The sequence below is a fragment of the Drosophila elegans genome, unplaced genomic scaffold (genome assembly GCF_018152505.1).
Source record: "Drosophila elegans isolate 14027-0461.03 unplaced genomic scaffold, ASM1815250v1 contig_208, whole genome shotgun sequence".
In the NCBI taxonomy this organism is placed as follows: Eukaryota; Metazoa; Arthropoda; class Insecta; order Diptera; family Drosophilidae; genus Drosophila; species Drosophila elegans.
The window spans coordinates 21,303,025-21,321,374 of NW_024545578.1; the positions used below are offsets into that span (position 1 = coordinate 21,303,025).

The following is an 18,350-nucleotide window of genomic DNA, read 5'->3' on the forward strand; positions in this document are numbered from 1 at the left end:
ATTTATTATTAAGTTTTGCCACAAATGGTCCGAAAAACAAACGTTACAACAACCCTAAAATTAAGCGTTATAAACATAAATATCCCGTGAATTCCCGTTCTTCGAATATCTGGCAACGCCAACCAACCAACCTCCGCAGTTGTCCAACACTGGCCTGCTACCGTCAAAGCGCGTAGAAGAATTGCGGGCTGTAACTGCATTTTATTATTTTATTGATAGTGCTACTGGCAAAAACAATCGTTTGCTAATCCGCCGCAGTCGTTTGCCAAATTGCAGCGATGCCATTTCGCCAACCGTAAAGTGTGTGCAAATCCGCAAACTGCGTCGTTATTGATGTGTGGGTGCAGAAATAAATGCAAATTGTTGTAAAATGCTGTGCACTGGTGTGCGTGTTGATGTTGATAAGTGCAATACGCAAAAGTAAGAACATTGAGGCAAATATACGTATAGTCCGGGGTAATACGTATAATTCCAGAGGTAAGTACGCTCTACGTCCGCGGAGATACACTCGTTTCGATTTGACCAGCAATCAAATTAAGTTCTAATCAAATTGTTTACCCACTAAAGCTTTGTGTGTGTGGGTGTGTGTGTGTGTGCAAAAAGTGCAAGTGTTGGCTGCTGCGTAAAGGTTAAATTTGGTTTTAAATTGACTGATTTTTCTTATTTTTTTATTCTCCAAATGGGCCAAGTTTAGCGGAGTGTGGGAACTTCAAGATCCCCTCCCTAAGTCCCCGTGCCTTTGTGTGTGTGTTAGTTTTTGGTAACGGTGTTTGTGACCGTTTTGCAATGGCACGAGAAAATCAATAAGCTGGCAAAATTGAAAAAAGGAGACTTCCCAGACATGGCAAAATAGCCCAAAGATTGCCGCTACAATATGCCATACGTTAATTATGCTAATATGCTGGCCTGCTCTGGAAATTCTCGCGAACCGGAATGCCTAATGCATAATTACTATGCCAGTTTCACACCTCGCATGATGAATTACTTAGATCCTCTACAAAAAATTTATTTAATTTTCGTGTGCTAATGGGAAATTAGAATTACAATTTTGGGGAAATACATATGTAAAACTAAAATTAAAACCCTGTGATTTTTTTTTTAAGGAAACAATCCCCTAAAGTTTTAATCTAAATGGTAAGGTTTTTTTAAACCTGTCTTAACAGGCTTTTTAATTCCGCTTTTCAGTAACAATTTTTATAAATTCAATGTTTTTGTTAAGGATTTAATATAGACTTTTCGTAAAACGTCATTTTTTGCTAGATCTTAAAACAAATCATGGCTTTAGGCTTTAAAAATTAAAAACGGGAGAATCGGTTCATAAAAAATACTTAATAGCTAACAAACCCTAATACAAGGTATTAAATTTTTTACAAAAATAATAAAGTGTTAAAATAAATAATAACTAACAAAGATGATAGGATCCTTTTCTAAGTTAAAAGTTGTGCTAATTTTTGTTATAATCCCATTATTAAAAAGATTTACGTTAAAATCTATTTTGCTATTAGAAAGATAAATTCATTGGCGGTTTGGAGAAAAATAATGGCTATGTATATACATATGTAGGGTTAACGTCCTTCCATGTGCGTCGACCACAAGTTTCGAGACCCACTCCTTTTGAAAAAACCGATCACATTGGCCGACCTCTCAGAGTGTCTTCAATTGTATTGTTGTCGTTTTGGAATTGAAGCGCTTCCGAAAATAGACTGCCGCTCGTCGAGAAGATCGGACAATGGATTCCCATGCAGCGTGGGCCGTACACAGGAAGAAGCGTGCTCATTGAGGACTGAAGGCAGATATTTTTAGTGCAGTCCACCAATTAAGTTCAATTAGAGACCAAAAGAGCTTATCGCTCCGTGTCTGATGCACTGGTTTTCACTTTCTCCGTGACGATCGCGGGTCAATGTATTTACTGCGATATTTTCTGATAACTGGGTCCAATAGATTTCTCGGTATATGATACCAAAGTTCCCATAAAAGAAATGTGAGCCTTGGCCATCGAGTTTTATGATTAGCAATAGCTCATTAAGTTTCTGCGATAAAGTAAACACAAACAAACAGAAGTTTGCAGTCTAAACATTAGTTTTGTTAATGTAGATCAGTTATGCATATTTACGTTAAATGTTCACCGTAGCTGTAGCATTTACAAAACATTTCCATTTCCAAAAACATGTTAAAGCTAAGATAAAACAAATTAACTTGATAAGCATCAAATTCATCAAAATAAATAGGTAAGGACTTTTGCCCTAACCGTCGTCTTTCTTACAGAAAACATGCTAATTTTAAGGCGTTGACAGTGATGACAGTGATTTCACGTAGTTTAATATTATGGCAAACTATTTGTTGCCTGTCCACTATAATTTTGATTATTAGTGCAGATTTAAGTTTAAACTGTAACCCTCTTTTTTCTTACTGGTAAATTATAAAAATAATTAACTATTATTCAACATTTTCCATTCTAGATTCCATAACCTAGTCGTGGCATTTGAATCATTGCCGAAGTGCATACCCAAAAATGGACAACGAGCAGCCGCATCAAGAGTTGGTGAAGTGCGTCCTAGTGGGGGACACGGCTGTGGGCAAAACGCGACTGATCTGCGCAAGAGCCTGCAACAAACACGTCTCCCTATCGCAGCTACTTTCCACACATGTGCCGACCGTCTGGGCCATCGATCAGTACCGTATATATAAGGATGTATGTTGCCATTTAAAACATGCAAACCCATCCCTTTAACTCCGCGCTTTCGCAATTTCAAGGTACTCGAGCGATCGTGGGAGGTGGTGGATGGAGTCAATGTCTCACTCCGCCTTTGGGACACATTTGGGGACCACGACAAGGATCGCCGTTTCGCCTATGGCAGGTTTGTTACCATTCAAACGCTTTCAATGTAAGAAACTATAGTTTTCTCCTTGACCAACAGATCCGATGTGGTGTTGCTATGCTTTTCCATTGCCAGTCCGATTTCCCTGCGCAACTGCAAGATGATGTGGTATCCGGAAATTCGCCGCTTCTGTCCGGATGTGCCCGTCATTCTGGTGGGCTGCAAGAACGACCTGCGCTATATGTACCGCGATGAGAACTATCTTTCGTATTTCGGCGAGAAGGGAACCTTTGTACGGTATGCTTAGCTAACAGGTTTCAGCCGGTTTTCTCTCAGTTTTTATTTTCTAATTGCAAATCTTGTGGCTCTTCTTATTGATTCAATTATTCTTTAAGTAGAAATCTATTTTTAACTTCTTAATGAATGCACACTCAAGAGCTAATTCAATGTTATCAAACTGAGAAAAACCGCTTTTAGGGGAATTCGGTGATTCAATAACATTTGAGGTGTTTGTGATTTAATTAAATTGTAATGCATACATTTACATTAGATTGTTTTGTTTGATATAATAATCTATTTCAGTTAATTTACTGAGTGAATAGCTTTAATTGAGTTGTTAATGTTAATTTACCTCTGTGATTATTTAAATTAAAATTTGATTACTGGCATGATCTTTTTTACAGAGCCGCATTGAAGAGTGACCTGGTTATGCCGGATGAGGCACGTGCCGTGGCCAAGGAGCTGGGGGTGGCCTACTACGAGACCAGCGTCTTTACCTACTTCGGGGTGAATGAGGTCTTTGAAAATGCAATCCGATCCGCGTTGATTGCGCGCCGACAGCAGCGCTTCTGGATGACGAACCTGAAGAAGGTGCAGAAGCCGCTGTTGCAAGCGCCGTTCCGGCCGCCAAAGCCGCCACCACCGGAGGTCACCGTCATGGTCGGTCACTACAGGCAGGACATCTACAATATGTTCCTGTCGCAGGCCTACACCGACCTCGTCCTGGTCGGGGCGGGTGGCACCAAGTTCGCCGTGCACAGATTCATGCTGGCCGCTGCGTCCAGCATCTTCCAGCGCCTGCTGAGCACGGAGCTGACCGACATGGGCGGGCGGAGCAGCAGCGAGTCTAGCATGGTTAGCTCCACGTTCGGCGAAGCAACCATAGCGGATTTTAACGACGACACTGAATCGCTCATCCGGTACGAATCACGCACACAACGGTGGGTATCGGCCCTTGGTATTGATCAGCTAATCATTCAGCAATTTGTACTCGACAGCATGTGGGAACACTTGAAGCGGCGCTCCAGCTATCAGGCGTTACCTTTAATGGAGTCCAAGCGGTCCAACGATCTGTACAGGGAGCTGCATCACCCGGTTCTGCAGAGCATTCGTCTGGTTCACGTGGAGAATCAGCGGGGTGTGAACGGGCTGCAGACGATTGTCACACTCAGCAAACTCATCTCCCCGCAAGCTTTGCACCAGTGCCTCAGATTTATTTACACTGGCACCATTGACAAGGATTGCAATAATCTGCAGGTAGGATGCGTCATTGCTTCTGGCAAACATTTTAATCTAATCTAATCTAACTAGACATCCATACGTCAAAAGATTATTACAAACTATTTTATTGTGTGCACTTTGGTCTAAAGCTTAATGAGTATTAATTATTTGTGATTACAGGAAATTAGAGAAGCTGCCGATCTGTTAGAACTGCCGCAACTAACTCAGCTACTTTCCAGGCCTCAAACAGTTATGGAGAACTCCAGCGATGAACCAAACCCGCACATTTGTCTTGTAAGATCATTGATAACTCCTATAAACAAACAGTCATTAGCATTATCTCTATTGTACTTTAGCGCATCAAAGAAAGCATGGAACGGCATTGCATTGGTGACGGTTGTTTTAGCGATGTCACCTTCGAATTGGACGACGGCTTAATGAAGGTATATAATTTTAATCACCATTCAATGCAATCTATTTAACTTATGTATCTTCGATGATTTGCAGGCACACCGCGCTGTGTTAGTTGGTCGTTGTGATGTCATGCGCGCAATGTTGTTAGGTGACTTTCGCGAGGCGCATTCCAATGTGGTAGGAAGAGTCCTCACTTTCTCGAATCCTTCAATATTAAATTGAAATCCCTTTGTCCCCAGATCGTATTCCCAGGCGTTACAATTTACACATTCCACAAGCTGCTGTGCTACCTGTATACCGACCAGATTCCGCCAATCTCGGCCGTCAAGTGCCTCAACCTCCTGGAGCTGGCCAACCGACTCTGCCTGCCGCGGCTGCTAAACCTGGTCGAGTGTCGCGTTATCGAAGATCTCACTCTGATTTCCCAGAACGAAACCAATGAAACGGTGGATCACTGTCTAAAGTTGCTGGAACCAGTAAAGGTATACATAGATTAATTGTTTAAACATAAATTATAGAATAAATTTGCCGTACAAGACTACAAATTTTGAATTAAAAGTCAATTTAAATATGCAGTTAAAGTAATCTTAAATACCTTTGACATTTTAAAATATAAGTTCGATTTCAAAATCGTATAAAGATTTTTAATTTTTGTATAATATTAGTTTAAAGTCCTTACTAATGCAACATTTCATCTCCAGCTGCACAACGCACATCAGTTGGCCGAGTGGTGCATGTCGTACCTGTGCGTCAATTACAACCTTATTTGTAAGTTCTCACTGAAGGGTCTGAAGGCGCTGCATCAGGATAATCAGGAGTACTTGCGGGAGCACCGCTGGCCTCCAGTTTGGTATCTGAAGGACTATGACTACTATCAGCGCTGCCTGAACGAGTTGAACAAGGAGTTGAAGCTGAAGACTTCGAGGCGAGAGTCTCCAAGCGATGACGAGGGTTGTCTGTGCTTCACGGGCGGTAAGTGTTGCTACTTCTTATGGAATTATCTGCTCCACATCCCAGTACACTTGACATCCCAGACCCAATCTCAGATCAGGTTTTAGTTTCAGCCAGATAATACTTCTTTCAATGCTAGCTCTAAAGGATATTGTATGTACCACATTCATGGTTTGTATTTGTAGTCAGGGGTCTCGTTATGGTTTTCCTTTTCCTTTTGATTTCCTTGCTCATTTACAACGACAACGCCATCATCGTAATATTAATGTCCGAAATTTGGTCAAAGTATTCTCTTGCTGGCTGTTAGGTAAATCGAAGCGCAGCGGAGATGTGAGTGGAACCACGGAGAACAGCAATGCCGATAATCAGATCTTCAACAGTGCCGGCAATTCGATCAACCACATCGATCTGGAGACGGACATGGACCTGAATCTCTGACACCCAGCCCTCGGGCAAGGAAGGTGTGTAAACTTTTATGGTGGAAAAATAACTAACTAACTAACTAATTTGTGATGACTGCATTGACATCTTTCAGATCACTGCGCTTCATTGTGATCCTGCCGGTCCTGATCTGTTTCATCTGTACGATTTTAAGTATTTTGATACTTTTCCAAATCCACACATAACAAACCTCAAGTACACACGATTCGACGTGGGCGGGATGGGGATGGGGATGGGGAGTGGCGCGTCTGCTTTTGACATTACGCAATATATAGAGCGCAAATTTGCCTTAGTGATTACTAATACATAAGTCCAACATAGCTCGACCCAGAACAAAGGAGCATACTGCAAAGTGCTTCGGATTTCTTATATTTATACGCCTATATATAATGCAAAGCATAGACGAGTATGTATGCACATGCACCTCGGCGATGCGAAGCATTTCGCTGTATTGCCTTACGATATATCGGTGTACACTCGACCTGTTCTGCACGATTCCAAGGACGCAGACATGTGTATATCCTTATATTTGTACCTTTACCTAAGACATGTATGTATGTATGTATATTTTTGAATTCCTACTTACGGAAACATTTGTCTAGCCATAGCTCTAAGCAATACTTTATGATAAGGACGCATTTTGTACAGAATGATAGAATAAAGCAATTACGAACAAATCTTCCTTGTTTTCACTAAAAATGCTACAATTAATTTATTAACTTTCGTAACAAAACAGTTCACATGCCACTTATATCAGCACAAAACAAAAAGAAAGTAAATTTAGAGCCCCTGTACGGCTTTTACGGTTCTGGTACTCGATTGAGAAACGGTACCATCCTCAACCTCTAGAGCTTGCAGCATGGCAATCATCTCCTCGTCCGTGATCACAACCTCCGCTTTTTCGTTGTTTTTAATGAGTGGACTGAACACCGCTGGCGATGATTCGCCACACAGTTCGCGCAATTCCTTTTCGAGCTGATCCTCCTCTTGGCTAACGTCCTCCACGACGCTGTTGGACATCACGTCCTGGACTTCCCGATGCTGATCTAGAGTGTCCCGCACATCGGCCAGAACTTCGTCGACGTTGTCGTACTTCAAGCCGGAATCCGAAAGTACTTTCTTTAAGGTATTGGAACCGATTTTGTAGGCATCGAGCACAACGCCACTGTTTTGTGCCTCATCCACGCTGGACAAAAGGGACTCGATGTTGTGCAGGGCAATACTGCGACGTTCTTATTAAAAAATCAGAATAAATGGTTAACAAAACTCAAGTAAGGAGGAGGATTATTCATTGACTAAAAGACCGTCTAACTGAGATGGTTAAAGCTAGACTTTAGGAGTCATCAGCTCATCTTTATGATAAACTAAAAGTAAGTAAAACAAATAGAATTCTATCGTTTAAGACTTACTTTTAGCTTACAGTAGACAGTATTTTAGAAAATAAACAATTTGTATATGGTCTTTACCATGATTCTTCTCTAGAAGATGCCTTTTCCGCAGATATGTTTTGGCCATTTGCCGCTTGTTTTCTTTTAAGTACTGACGCGCTTTGTCGTCGTTTAACTTGATTTCTTCCTCCAGGTCTTCCAACTGCTTGAGTAACTGGGCCTGAGTATTTTGAAGATTATGAACGGCATGATCTTCCTGACTGATATTAAGATCATCGCCCTGTTTTTCTAAAATTAAGAACATTAATTTATAAACGTATAATAGCCTTTATAAATGCCAAAACTTACTTGGTATTTTGACCAAATGAATTTGCCGTAACCCTTTTTCTATCTGAAATTCCAGACCGACAATTTGACGAACATTTAAGGTCAACAGACACACACATAAATCCTTATCTGAATAAATGCGAACTTCTTGAGATTTACAAAGTGATTTGAACGCATCGAAATGCAGGAGTTTTCCGCTGTTTTCCCGTAAGACTTTTTCGGTGATCAGTTCGCAAGTGTTCTGTAAAAATATAAAGTTTATTTACTTTGTAAACATAACTCTTAAAGATTTTAATAACAATTAACAATATTACCAAAAAGCTTTCACTTCTCCCACAGTTCAAATGTAAATCTATTAAAAGCGATTCTATAGCTATCTCCATATTATGTACTACCAATACATACGTTTAAGACATCAAGGTGAATCCACTCGACTAAGGAAGAGGCCTCCAGATCCTCCGCCACCACGCTGTGCTTGATCTTGGACCAACTCCATGAGAGGGGACGCTTCACCAGGCTGTTGACCAGCCAGCCGCCCCAGGAATCCGCCGGATCATGCTCGAATTCACTGCGAGATCGGATCTGTTTTCTCTGCTGCATCTCGGAAATCACGGTATCCAAACAGGCGGGTAGTTGGTCACCACGCATGAACTGCAGTTGCAGATCCCGCAGACTGAAGATGGGTCTTCCACTGAACTTTAGGTACTCTGCAATCAGATCCTTCCAGAATTTCATTTTTGCGTCGTAATCCTCGGTGTCCAGGTGTCGTGATCGGAACATAGCGAACTGCACCTGCATAAGAGCGTTATCCTTCCAGCTCGCTGGGAAGCTAAACTGGACTTTTCCATTTTCCTTGTCGCCGCTTGCCAGGCTCATCTTGAAAACCTCAATTTTGCCTGGATCATAAGAATTGCGCGTCTTTTGTGCTTGTGTTTTTGTTAGGGTGCTTAGTCAGCTGTTTCGTAGTGTTGCAAAATGATTCAAAATTTGTACAGCTTGTAAATAAAGTTCAAAAGAAGCAGTTAAATTTATCTTTTTTTCAGGATCAGTGATTGTATGAAATGCATTTACAAAAATGTAATTATTTGGCTTAAAAAAGACAATCATAAATATAAAATACCCTTATATGCAGGATGTAATGTTATAAATGTAACATTTTTAGCATAGGTATATTAGTTCCAAATTAAATAATCAATTATTCCGGGAAGTAACCAAAACAATGATTCCAACCCTTCAATTTGAAAGAAAATGGCTTTACAGTTTTGAGCAAGCTTTACTGCATGTGGGAATTTAGTTATGTTATTAAGATTTTAGGGATCTTTCCATTATAAAAATGTATCATTTATATTTTGTAAAAAAGGTTACATTTTTTGTTTATTTTTAAATAAAATGATATTTTGAATAGGTTTATTAAAAAACTTTTTTAAAATTATTTAATATACCATGTAACAGTAATACGTTACACATTAATTATTTATGGACTTAGTTAAGATTAGAAAGAAGTCTTTGAGGTCTTCCGTATTATAAAAATAAGACATTTAAAAAATTTTAAAAACAAAATTACATTGGTTTGCTTTTTTAAATAATATGACGCTTTTTATTAGGTTTATTAAAAAAACTCTTTTGAAATCACGTAATATACAACGTAACGGTAATCCGTTATACATTAAATGCTTGTAAACCGCTTTCCAGCACTGCCCTCTTCGATAACTTGGATATCGATTAACTTTCTTCCCATCTCGAATCAGCTGTTCCAATTCAGGCTACTAGTTTAACAACTTCTGGCGAAAATTTTGTTTTGAAGTTTTTGTTGAGTGTGCGAGGATTTCGATTCTGCTTGACTTGGCATTGGAAAGTACCACCATTCCAGAGGACTCCGCGAATGCATGGAACACGGAGCTAACTTGGCCGAGCAAGGATTCCCGCAGTATCAATGAGAGCAGCACAAGCACATCCCAGCCCCTAAGTCACGTTCTTGGTGTCTTTCGCCACGGTCCATCGGCAGTTCCAGTTCCATCAGCCCGCTTCCCCCGCTAAGACCTCAGTCCCTGGAGAAGATTCTTGATTGCGCGTGATTCTCCAGATTTCCCATTGCTCTGCGGTTTGATTGAGTCTTGCAATTCATCATGATGGAGGACGACCAGATTAACCTGCGCAATCAGTTGGCGAGAGGTAAGTCCAGATTTCGCAAGAGTCCAGAAGACTGTATCTGCATCTTGCTAAGTTCAATTCACCTGGCACTGTGGAAGGTCAAACAGCTCTATTGTTTACACTTTTTTGAACAAGAAAGATTATTAAGCATTAGATGTGGACAAAACTTTAATAGCTCCCAAAGTAATTATATAGTTCGTTTTTACAAATTCAAATATTTTGCCATAGTTTATGAACTGGTATCTCTACAACTTTTTGTTTTTCGTTAGAGCTATATATACCTACATATAAACATTGCCTAGAAAGTAATCACATGATGCTTGGGATCAAAAACCTGCATTAAAAGCTTTAGTGATGTTTATTTGGCGGGATACTATATTCTTCTTTCAAAGCTAATTTTGTTTTTTATTTAAAAAAAAATATATATTTCTTTCAAGTTTCCATAGATGTTCAACATTTTTTAAAGGCATAATAAATTGTTTTAAATTTTCTTGGTAGATAGTTGTACATAAAATTGCATAACTTATTGAGAAAATAGAAAAAAAAAGCAGAAAAAATTTAAAACTTAAAAAACAATAGCTAATAATATATGTATAGCTTGCGTGCCTTTCTTAAAGTTGTACAATTTATTTGTATTATTATTATAATAAGCAATGGTTTTGAATCTCAATTTTTATGCATTTTGCATCGTTTCTTTATTAATTATTAAGTAGATTTGCAAGTTTGCACTATGTTTAACAATAAGACAGACCTTTTCAGCTAACCAAAAATTGTCCATTCAGCAAATATGAGAATATGGCATACTTAATTATGACTGTGATCTATTTAGACCGAATCATAATAACCGTATTACCCCACTTATAACGTTTGGTCAGATTACACAAACAATATGTGATAAGATTGGCCAGTAAATCACTGATTAATTAACAACAACAATCGAAATCAGTGTCTGCATATGGAGAGTGGCTAGTAGTTTACCCCAAACACATGTATGAATGATTAGGGACCGACTTACCAACTCAGCTCTCTGCGCCCAAAAGCTTCTTTGGAAGGTTTCTTCGTTTTGGAATTTGAACCATTTCGGGTCGTTATCAGGACTCTTCAATCTTATCACGTCCTCTGCGCCTGCGGAGAGAGTGTCCAAGTGGCACAAGTTCGCCCATGAATGGCCAGATGATTGACTATGCATATGCATTGGCTAGGAATTTTTCCAAGTGGTAACCCGTGGTAAATGCAAAAGCAGGCGGACGTAATAGCGATCCACATACGTCGTAGGGTTCACACTGGGTCGTCACTGCTCTGGCTGGGTTTTAAATGTGTTTTCATAATCATTAAGTTCGTTTCGGCTCGCCGATGTCCGCTCATTAATACGGATGTGGCTGTGGCTGTGACTGTGGCTATGGCTATGGCTATATGTGTGACCATATGTACACACACCGCGTTCAGTTCGTCTGGAGCTTATACATATGCGAAAGTCGCAGCGCAGCCGCTGCCGCTTCGGGCAGTAAAATTTCATTCAAACGCGTTTCACGTCTGTTTTCGAACGGTCAACAACGGATGGGATCGGATCGGATCGGATCGCGCGATCGCCAGTTGTCGCCAGCCCCATATTAACACTCACTCACTCGCAGCGGTTTAGAAACCTATGAATTGAGCAAACACTCATCTTCTGCGGCTGGCCAATGGTCCAAACCCCTTTCCGCCTGTGATAAGTGCCCGCCTCCGAACTCGCAATCCGCTCTGTGTGTAACAGCGAAAAGCTGAAAAAAAAAGCAAACAAAATGAAAGTGCCCACGCGCAGCTCGAAATATTCATTCAATTTGAAAATATTCAAATTGCATAACGATAAGAAACCAACCAGCAGTCCCAGTCCACCGAACTCACCTGTGATCTCAGCGAAAAGAAACTCATGGCGCGCTTCGTGGCGATCGGCCTTGGGTTCCAAGAGCAAGTCCAGTCCCACGTCCTCGGACGGTCTCGACAGAGACCCCATCGAATTGGAGGCGGAACCAGCGTTTTTCGAGCGGACAAGGTGCCACAGTTCGTGCTCCATCTCCTCTTCCACCGACAATCTGTTTCCCGCCATTCAGATTCCCCAAGGCGATGAGCTTATGTGTAAGTTGGAGGGATATCTCTTCACGTTTTATTCATCAGTTTTCTAAAAACTTCATTTTCCATTCCGATAAATCCTTTTTTTTTCAAAAATATTTTTAACTCTTTTTAAAATATGATTAAATCAAAATCCTGAAAAAAATTGTTTGAAGCTCAACAATTATTTTGTTAATATGGTTTTACTGATGTTACGAGTTTACTGGCATTTTAAATGCAGAATGAATAAATGAAAATATGGTAGTAAGCCCATAAATTTGTTACCCAATTAGGTAGAAATATATTCAAACACACGTCAATTTTGTTGTGGCAAAAAAAGAAAGTAGTAAAAACAAATTTAATTTGCTTGTCGTAAGTAGATTTGCTTCAACACGAATCTGTTTAATTATAAAATAAATTAAAATTTGGGTGCAAGCTAGGAACATCTGTGGTATTATCGTCAAATGAATTTGCCGACAGTTTATTACTCAGCATTTTGTCAAGTAATTGAAGCAGAAATTGACACATTTCGGAAAAAGTTTATCACGAAGAAATAATTAATTCAAGTGAACTCCTTTACTTGAGTAGTTCTCTGGTATAACACTCGATTGAACCTGAAGATAGTCATAATTTTTAGGAAAAACAAATTTAATTTTTGCCGGAAAAGACGTATATAATGTTAAGATAAAAATCTCGCGTCTCTTGAGTTTAAATTAAGATTGTTAAACGGCTTTGATTGTGGGCACAAATAGATTTCCAGTGAGTTATGATTAGATATGCGTGGCAGGGGACCTTGCGAATCGCTAATCGACATGTGAAGATCGTTTGAATTTGGCTGAAATATACACTTGTAGTGTAATGGGTGTTGCCCGCTAAATGGTCAATTCCCTGGTCAAATCGGACAATACCAGACCACGATAAGCTGCATTCCCGGAGGTCTGATAAGAAAGGTGTGTTTACCCCGTTCGCGGCGCACATGCGTTCATTTCGATTCGACTCTCCACTTCGCCAGTGTTCAGCTGTCTACGGCTAATATATTATCCGGCAGGCAGTCAGTTAGTTGGAGCCATCGACGTGTCGCGCTTGGTTGTGGCGTCCGAGTGAAATGTTTCCGGTTTGAGCAATCCACATAGCACACAGGCGAACTGTGCTCGTAGTGAACCCAAAAGTTATAGCGACTCGCACATGCACACCTAAGCGAAAGCTCCGTGGCCGTGGAATATACACCTCGCACTCGAATACGCATTTCCCGGGTCTGTGGGCTGGGCGAAGTCAAAAAATAAAATAAAAATAAAGCGCGTTACTCTACCAGTGATTACACGACTGTGTTATGTGCAGTCGATTCTACACTCGAACGGAATAAACCAGCGTTTTAGCTCCAAGGGTTACATAATGCCGGAGGTGCTACACTTTACATCGATCTTTGATCTCATCATCAAGAGCGGTGCGTGCACTTTCAAAGTCCAATTCGGTTCAGTAGACACCACTTAAGAGCTAACCTCTTAAGGGTATATCTTCACTTACAAGTTTTTTAATCAACGAATCAGCTTGCACAAAATACTTAGAACACTTATAGTTAAATAGTTATATATATATATAAATAGATTTATGTTTAAACTAAGTAGTTAGTTGACGTTTATGACGAAATTTTTTTAAAAATTATTTTTTTGCCACTTGCAATTATAACTATTATATTGTTATAACAAAATTGTACAAAACCTTTTTTTTTTGTACTTTACAACTTGAATGATTTAGTACTAAATACCCGTTCTCAAGTTACTCTTAGCCGATATCTACTGTATATGATAAACGGATAATGTGAAGTACACGCGAAACAAAAAACTCTAGCATACCTGTATTGTGACATAGTTTGGCGCCGATTTGATCTTGACACCATGAACCGCTTTCAAGCATTTAGTGGCTCTAAGGTTTGATTTCTTTTCGCTCTTGTAATGTTTTGCAACTCGTTGCTTTGCCTGCCATTGAATCTGTGTTAAAAACTCCCCGAACATGTTTGTCGTGGCTGATTGAGACAGGTTTTACATTACAAATCAATCAAATTGATTGTCTAGTGTTGACATACAATAGATGTTTCCAGCCCTGGCTGCTAAGACTCAGAAATAAATCCAAATTTGACAGATTGTTATAAAAATATTCACAAATTTTCGCAATGCTTCTTTTGTGAGCCGCGAATTCTACGGCATTTCTTGTGCCTGAGATGTGCCTCCAAAAAAGACTTTTTAGGTTCTACTGTTACTATTGCCTAAAGGCAGGTGGGTTAACTTTAAGATAGGAATCTTAAGAAACTAAAAATGAAAAAATTAATAATATTATGATCAGAATGAAGACACAACTAACGATTACAAATTCATTGTTTCAGCGATGCCATGGTTTGGCATGGACATCGGCGGCACCCTCACGAAGTTGGTCTACTTTGAGCCCAAGGACATAACGCCGGATGAACAGGATCGCGAGGCGGGCATTTTGCGGAATATCCGACGCTACTTAACCAAAAACTCGGCGTACGGCAAAACCGGACATCGAGATACGCATCTACAGGTGAGAGAGATGAGGCAACTTCAGAGATGCATATTCGCCGTTTGTGTCGAATGTGGAATGTGGATGTGTGATTTTGTAACAAAGCGCTCTGACGCCGTCCATTAGCATCGGTATTATCATCTGAAATATTATCAATCCCAGCGCCCCGAGTCGCGATATTTGCGCGTCCAGTCAACAAGTCATCTTGTGCGGGTCGGAACGGGTCGTCTGGTGATTTAGTACGGGTATGGGTACGGGTGCCAGCACTTCCAAGTGTGAGTGCCTCTGCTGTGACCTTCACTCTAGCGCACACGCCTACACAGAAAACAATGCTGTACTAGGTACTCAATTCATTAATATTCTTAACTCTCTTCTTGATCGTAATAAACAGTAGAGAGTTAGCAAAACAGTTTTGAACTCTACAAAAAAGTTGCAATTATTTATTGATAATCTTTTTTTTGTTTTAAGTGTACCACGCGCTAATCTCTCACAAACAAGATTCCTTTGTTTACCTTTAAAGCCAAGTAAATCACTGTTAAGTTTATTCGTTTGCTTTGTTTTAATTTCAACAAACGTTTAAATAGTAGTTTAAATAGAAATCAGCAAAACGGATATTGAAAAATGGGTCATTGATCGACGTATAATAAAAACAAACATAAACCTAATGGTAATTCGATATAAAGTTAAATTTACGATGTTTTTGAATTTAGCAGTTCATAGTTTTTCAATTTTAAACACAATGTACTTATTTATTTTAACCAATTCTCCGACATTAGTTTGCTGTTAATTAAGTGTTTTAATTTAGAACTCGGGGTTAATGCCCAACCCAAAATAGTTGATTATTCGAGGACTGGCGTGAAAATTACCGTACTTTTCTAATGAACTATGTCAATTTTCAGACGCTCATTGTTGTTTGGTAGTTTAATTTACTTATTTCGTACAGATTACCCTTGCACTTAGACTTTGGATACCTTAAATAAATGGCGAACGTCTATATATTCCGTTTATAACCTAGGAACAGTTTGGAAAGCTTACCCGGTGTGATCGTTGACTTTTGTACTTTTCATTTTTATTTTGTAATGGGTTCAAGAGTTTAATTTTCATATTTATGAAGCTCATTTCACTTTTGCCTCTGCGAATAAATAGATAGTTCAACTAAATATTTAAGAAATTAAAAAACGAACGAGCAGTGTGATTTCTGAAACTCTATAAGTTATTAAATAGATTACCTTCTATGAAAACTTCCAGTTTTAACTTGACTTTTCTAGTTTGATCAAATCTGACTATAATTATAATTATAGTTATATAAGAAGGAAGAATTGTTTTATATGTTTTATATAAAGAAATTGTTTATACTTATTATTTTCTGTATTCTTTGTACTAAATGATTTTCTGCATTATTCACTTCATTCAGATGGACAATGTGGAGATCCGCAAAAGACGGGGATCGCTGCATTTCATTCGCTTCCAGACCACCGACATGGGCAACTTCCTGTCGCTGGCCAAGCAGAAGGGCATGGCCGAGCTGGTGACCACGGTTTGCGCCACCGGCGGCGGAGCCTTCAAGTTCGAACAGGATTTCCGAGACCAAGTCAACATGAAGCTGGCCAAATTCGACGAACTGGACACACTGATCAAGGGCATTCTCTTTGCCGATCTGCACAATCGCACGGAGTGCTACTACTACGAAAATGCACGTGAGATTCTGTAAGTGGAGTAAGTGCTGGCTACGAGGAGTTTCTAACGATTTTAATTTACCAATCACTTTATAGAAAAAGCGAGAAGCGACAGTTCAACTTCTCGCAACCGTTTCCATTCATCCTGGTCAACGTTGGCTCCGGAGTCTCCATCCTCGCCGTCTACGGTCCCGACAACTATAAACGCATTTCGGGCACAAGGTGAGTCAGCTTTGGATCATTGCAAACTATAAAAATCATTCTAATTATAATTCTAATTCCGATTGTTTAATTTACGCTTAGCTTGGGCGGCGGAACATTCCTCGGACTGTGTTGCCTTCTCACCGGCTGCACATCCTTCGAAGAGGCTATCCAACTGGCCACCAAGGGCGACAACAGAAAGGTGGACAAATTAGTTAAGGATATTTATGGCGGCGATTACAACCGCTTTGGTCTGCCCGGCGATTTGGTGGCGTCAAGGTAGAACATTCGGTATAGATCACTCAGAAACAAGTTACGAATATGATTCCCATTTTCAGCTTTGGCCAGATGCACCTCAATGACAAACGTGTTTCGGTATCACGAGAGGATTTGGCCAACGCCACACTGGTCACCATAACGAACAATATTGGCTCCATAGCAAGGATGTGCGCGCTGAATGAGAAGATCGATAGGGTAAGCTATAGAAATTTGATTTGATAAGTAATCACATCTCATTGTTAAGAAAATACTAGTTAACCAGTGACCCTTAACTTACCTTGCTTCCCACCAACCCCCAGGTCGTCTTTGTGGGCAACTTCCTGCGGGTGAACCCCATTTCCATGAAACTGCTGGCGTACGCAATGGAGTTCTGGTCCAATGGCACAATGAAGGGCCTCTTCCTGGAGCACGAGGGATACTTTGGTGCGCTGGGTTGCCTGCTGCAGTTCAACGGTGAGCTGGCAGCCGCTCTCAACGACGGAGTGGAGCATCCAACTCACACAGCGTCGGATGCGGGCGAGGGTGTTTTGAGTCCGGATGTGACGACGCTTTCCACGGCGGATGAGCCAGCAGAGAAGTCGCCGTTGTCGCCAACAAGCACACACTCCACTAGATAGTCACTGTAACCACATGTTCCTCCCGCGGCCACCCGACGTGGGCCATCCGATTGTAGTGCATGTACAGTAGACCTAAGATCATTATGGCAATGGCAATGGCAATGGCAACGACTTTGGTCCTTCGCAGTTTATCTCGGTATTTATCGTACTTCTTTCTCGGCTTTAGTTGTAACTTGAAGACGCACAAATTGTAAATGCATGAAATTACTGAATGGATAAAGTGCCTGCTAGCAAGCAACGAATTTTGGCCCAAGCAAATGCCGAACACACAATTTATTTCTTAACTTTCACTTGTGTAACATTTCTCGATATGTTACTACCATGCAGTCTTCGTCAGTTTTGGTAGTTTTTAGTTCTTTTTCTACAGTGATAGATGTTAGCTCTCGGAAAAGTATTATAAATACTTGACAAACGGAACCGCAATTGAAAGTCTCGCGCGCAACAAACGGTTCAAGAGCATGTATTGCATACACCTAATGATATGCCCATGTCCTTCGACCATATTCATACATACATACCTATAAGTTTTTACCTTAACGTTTGTGTACATGATTTAAGTGGATGTTTTAAAGTTTCTTTATAGAATATAAGTTTGTGGTCATGTTATGATAGGATTCAATTTGTCGGCAGGTCAATAAAACTTGTTTAAAACATTAAACTGGTGGAATTATTCATTTTAAGAGCATCAGAGGTTGACACTTATATTTCATGATTTTAAATTTGATGTTACCATAAGGAAGCAAACGCTTCTTTTTGAAAAATTGATTAATTTATTTCCCATAGAAGTGTGATGTTAAACTATTTTCTTTAATACAAATTTTTTCTTCTTAAATTTATATTTGAAGCCATTAATGACACTGTTAAAACTATAACTTTTAGTACTTTGAATCCCACATCTAGTACTGTAAAAACTATTACCTAAATTAGTATTACTCTTAACTAATTTAGTAACAAAATAGA

At 39.8% G+C, this 18,350-nt stretch overlaps 3 protein-coding genes across 8 annotated transcripts; 2 read left to right on the forward strand and 1 right to left on the reverse strand.

The window, feature by feature from the left end:
• The first annotated feature begins 144 nt into the window (after positions 1-144).
• Positions 145-6,802, forward strand: LOC108142722 (rho-related BTB domain-containing protein 1). Of its 3 annotated transcripts, none has more exons than XM_017266742.2 (13): positions 145-477; positions 2,460-2,692; positions 2,755-2,858; positions 2,919-3,116; positions 3,503-4,039; positions 4,097-4,355; positions 4,500-4,613; positions 4,676-4,762; positions 4,827-4,910; positions 4,973-5,215; positions 5,435-5,705; positions 5,971-6,145; positions 6,220-6,802. In XM_017266742.2, the coding sequence occupies exons 2-12, from the start codon at positions 2,513-2,515 to the stop codon at positions 6,120-6,122; spliced, it is 2,229 nt and encodes a 742-aa protein (XP_017122231.1). In that variant the 5' UTR covers positions 145-477; positions 2,460-2,512; the 3' UTR covers positions 6,123-6,145; positions 6,220-6,802. The 3 variants fall into 3 exon arrangements, with proteins under 3 accessions (XP_017122231.1, XP_017122233.1, XP_017122232.1); XM_017266744.2 differs by having other exon boundaries at positions 5,992-6,145; XM_017266743.2 differs by having other exon boundaries at positions 3,503-4,018.
• Positions 6,803-6,808: 6 nt separating this feature from the next.
• Positions 6,809-8,806, reverse strand: LOC108142723 (charged multivesicular body protein 7). Its single transcript, XM_017266745.2, has 4 exons — positions 8,246-8,806; positions 7,862-8,081; positions 7,592-7,801; positions 6,809-7,357 (listed from the first exon to the last, which is right to left on the reverse strand). The coding sequence occupies exons 1-4, from the start codon at positions 8,714-8,716 to the stop codon at positions 6,906-6,908; spliced, it is 1,353 nt and encodes a 450-aa protein (XP_017122234.1). The 5' UTR covers positions 8,717-8,806; the 3' UTR covers positions 6,809-6,905.
• Positions 8,807-9,641: 835 nt separating this feature from the next.
• LOC108142594 (pantothenate kinase 3) lies at positions 9,642-18,048 on the forward strand. Of its 4 annotated transcripts, none has more exons than XM_017266561.2 (7): positions 9,642-10,012; positions 14,460-14,638; positions 16,032-16,324; positions 16,390-16,515; positions 16,597-16,773; positions 16,833-16,968; positions 17,073-18,048. In XM_017266561.2, the coding sequence occupies exons 1-7, from the start codon at positions 9,967-9,969 to the stop codon at positions 17,388-17,390; spliced, it is 1,275 nt and encodes a 424-aa protein (XP_017122050.1). In that variant the 5' UTR covers positions 9,642-9,966; the 3' UTR covers positions 17,391-18,048. The 4 variants fall into 4 exon arrangements, with proteins under 4 accessions (XP_017122050.1, XP_017122051.1, XP_017122048.1 ...); XM_017266559.2 differs by lacking the exon at positions 9,642-10,012 and adding an exon at positions 11,508-12,106; XM_017266560.2 differs by lacking the exon at positions 9,642-10,012 and adding an exon at positions 13,084-13,523.
• The last annotated feature ends 302 nt before the right edge of the window (positions 18,049-18,350 follow it).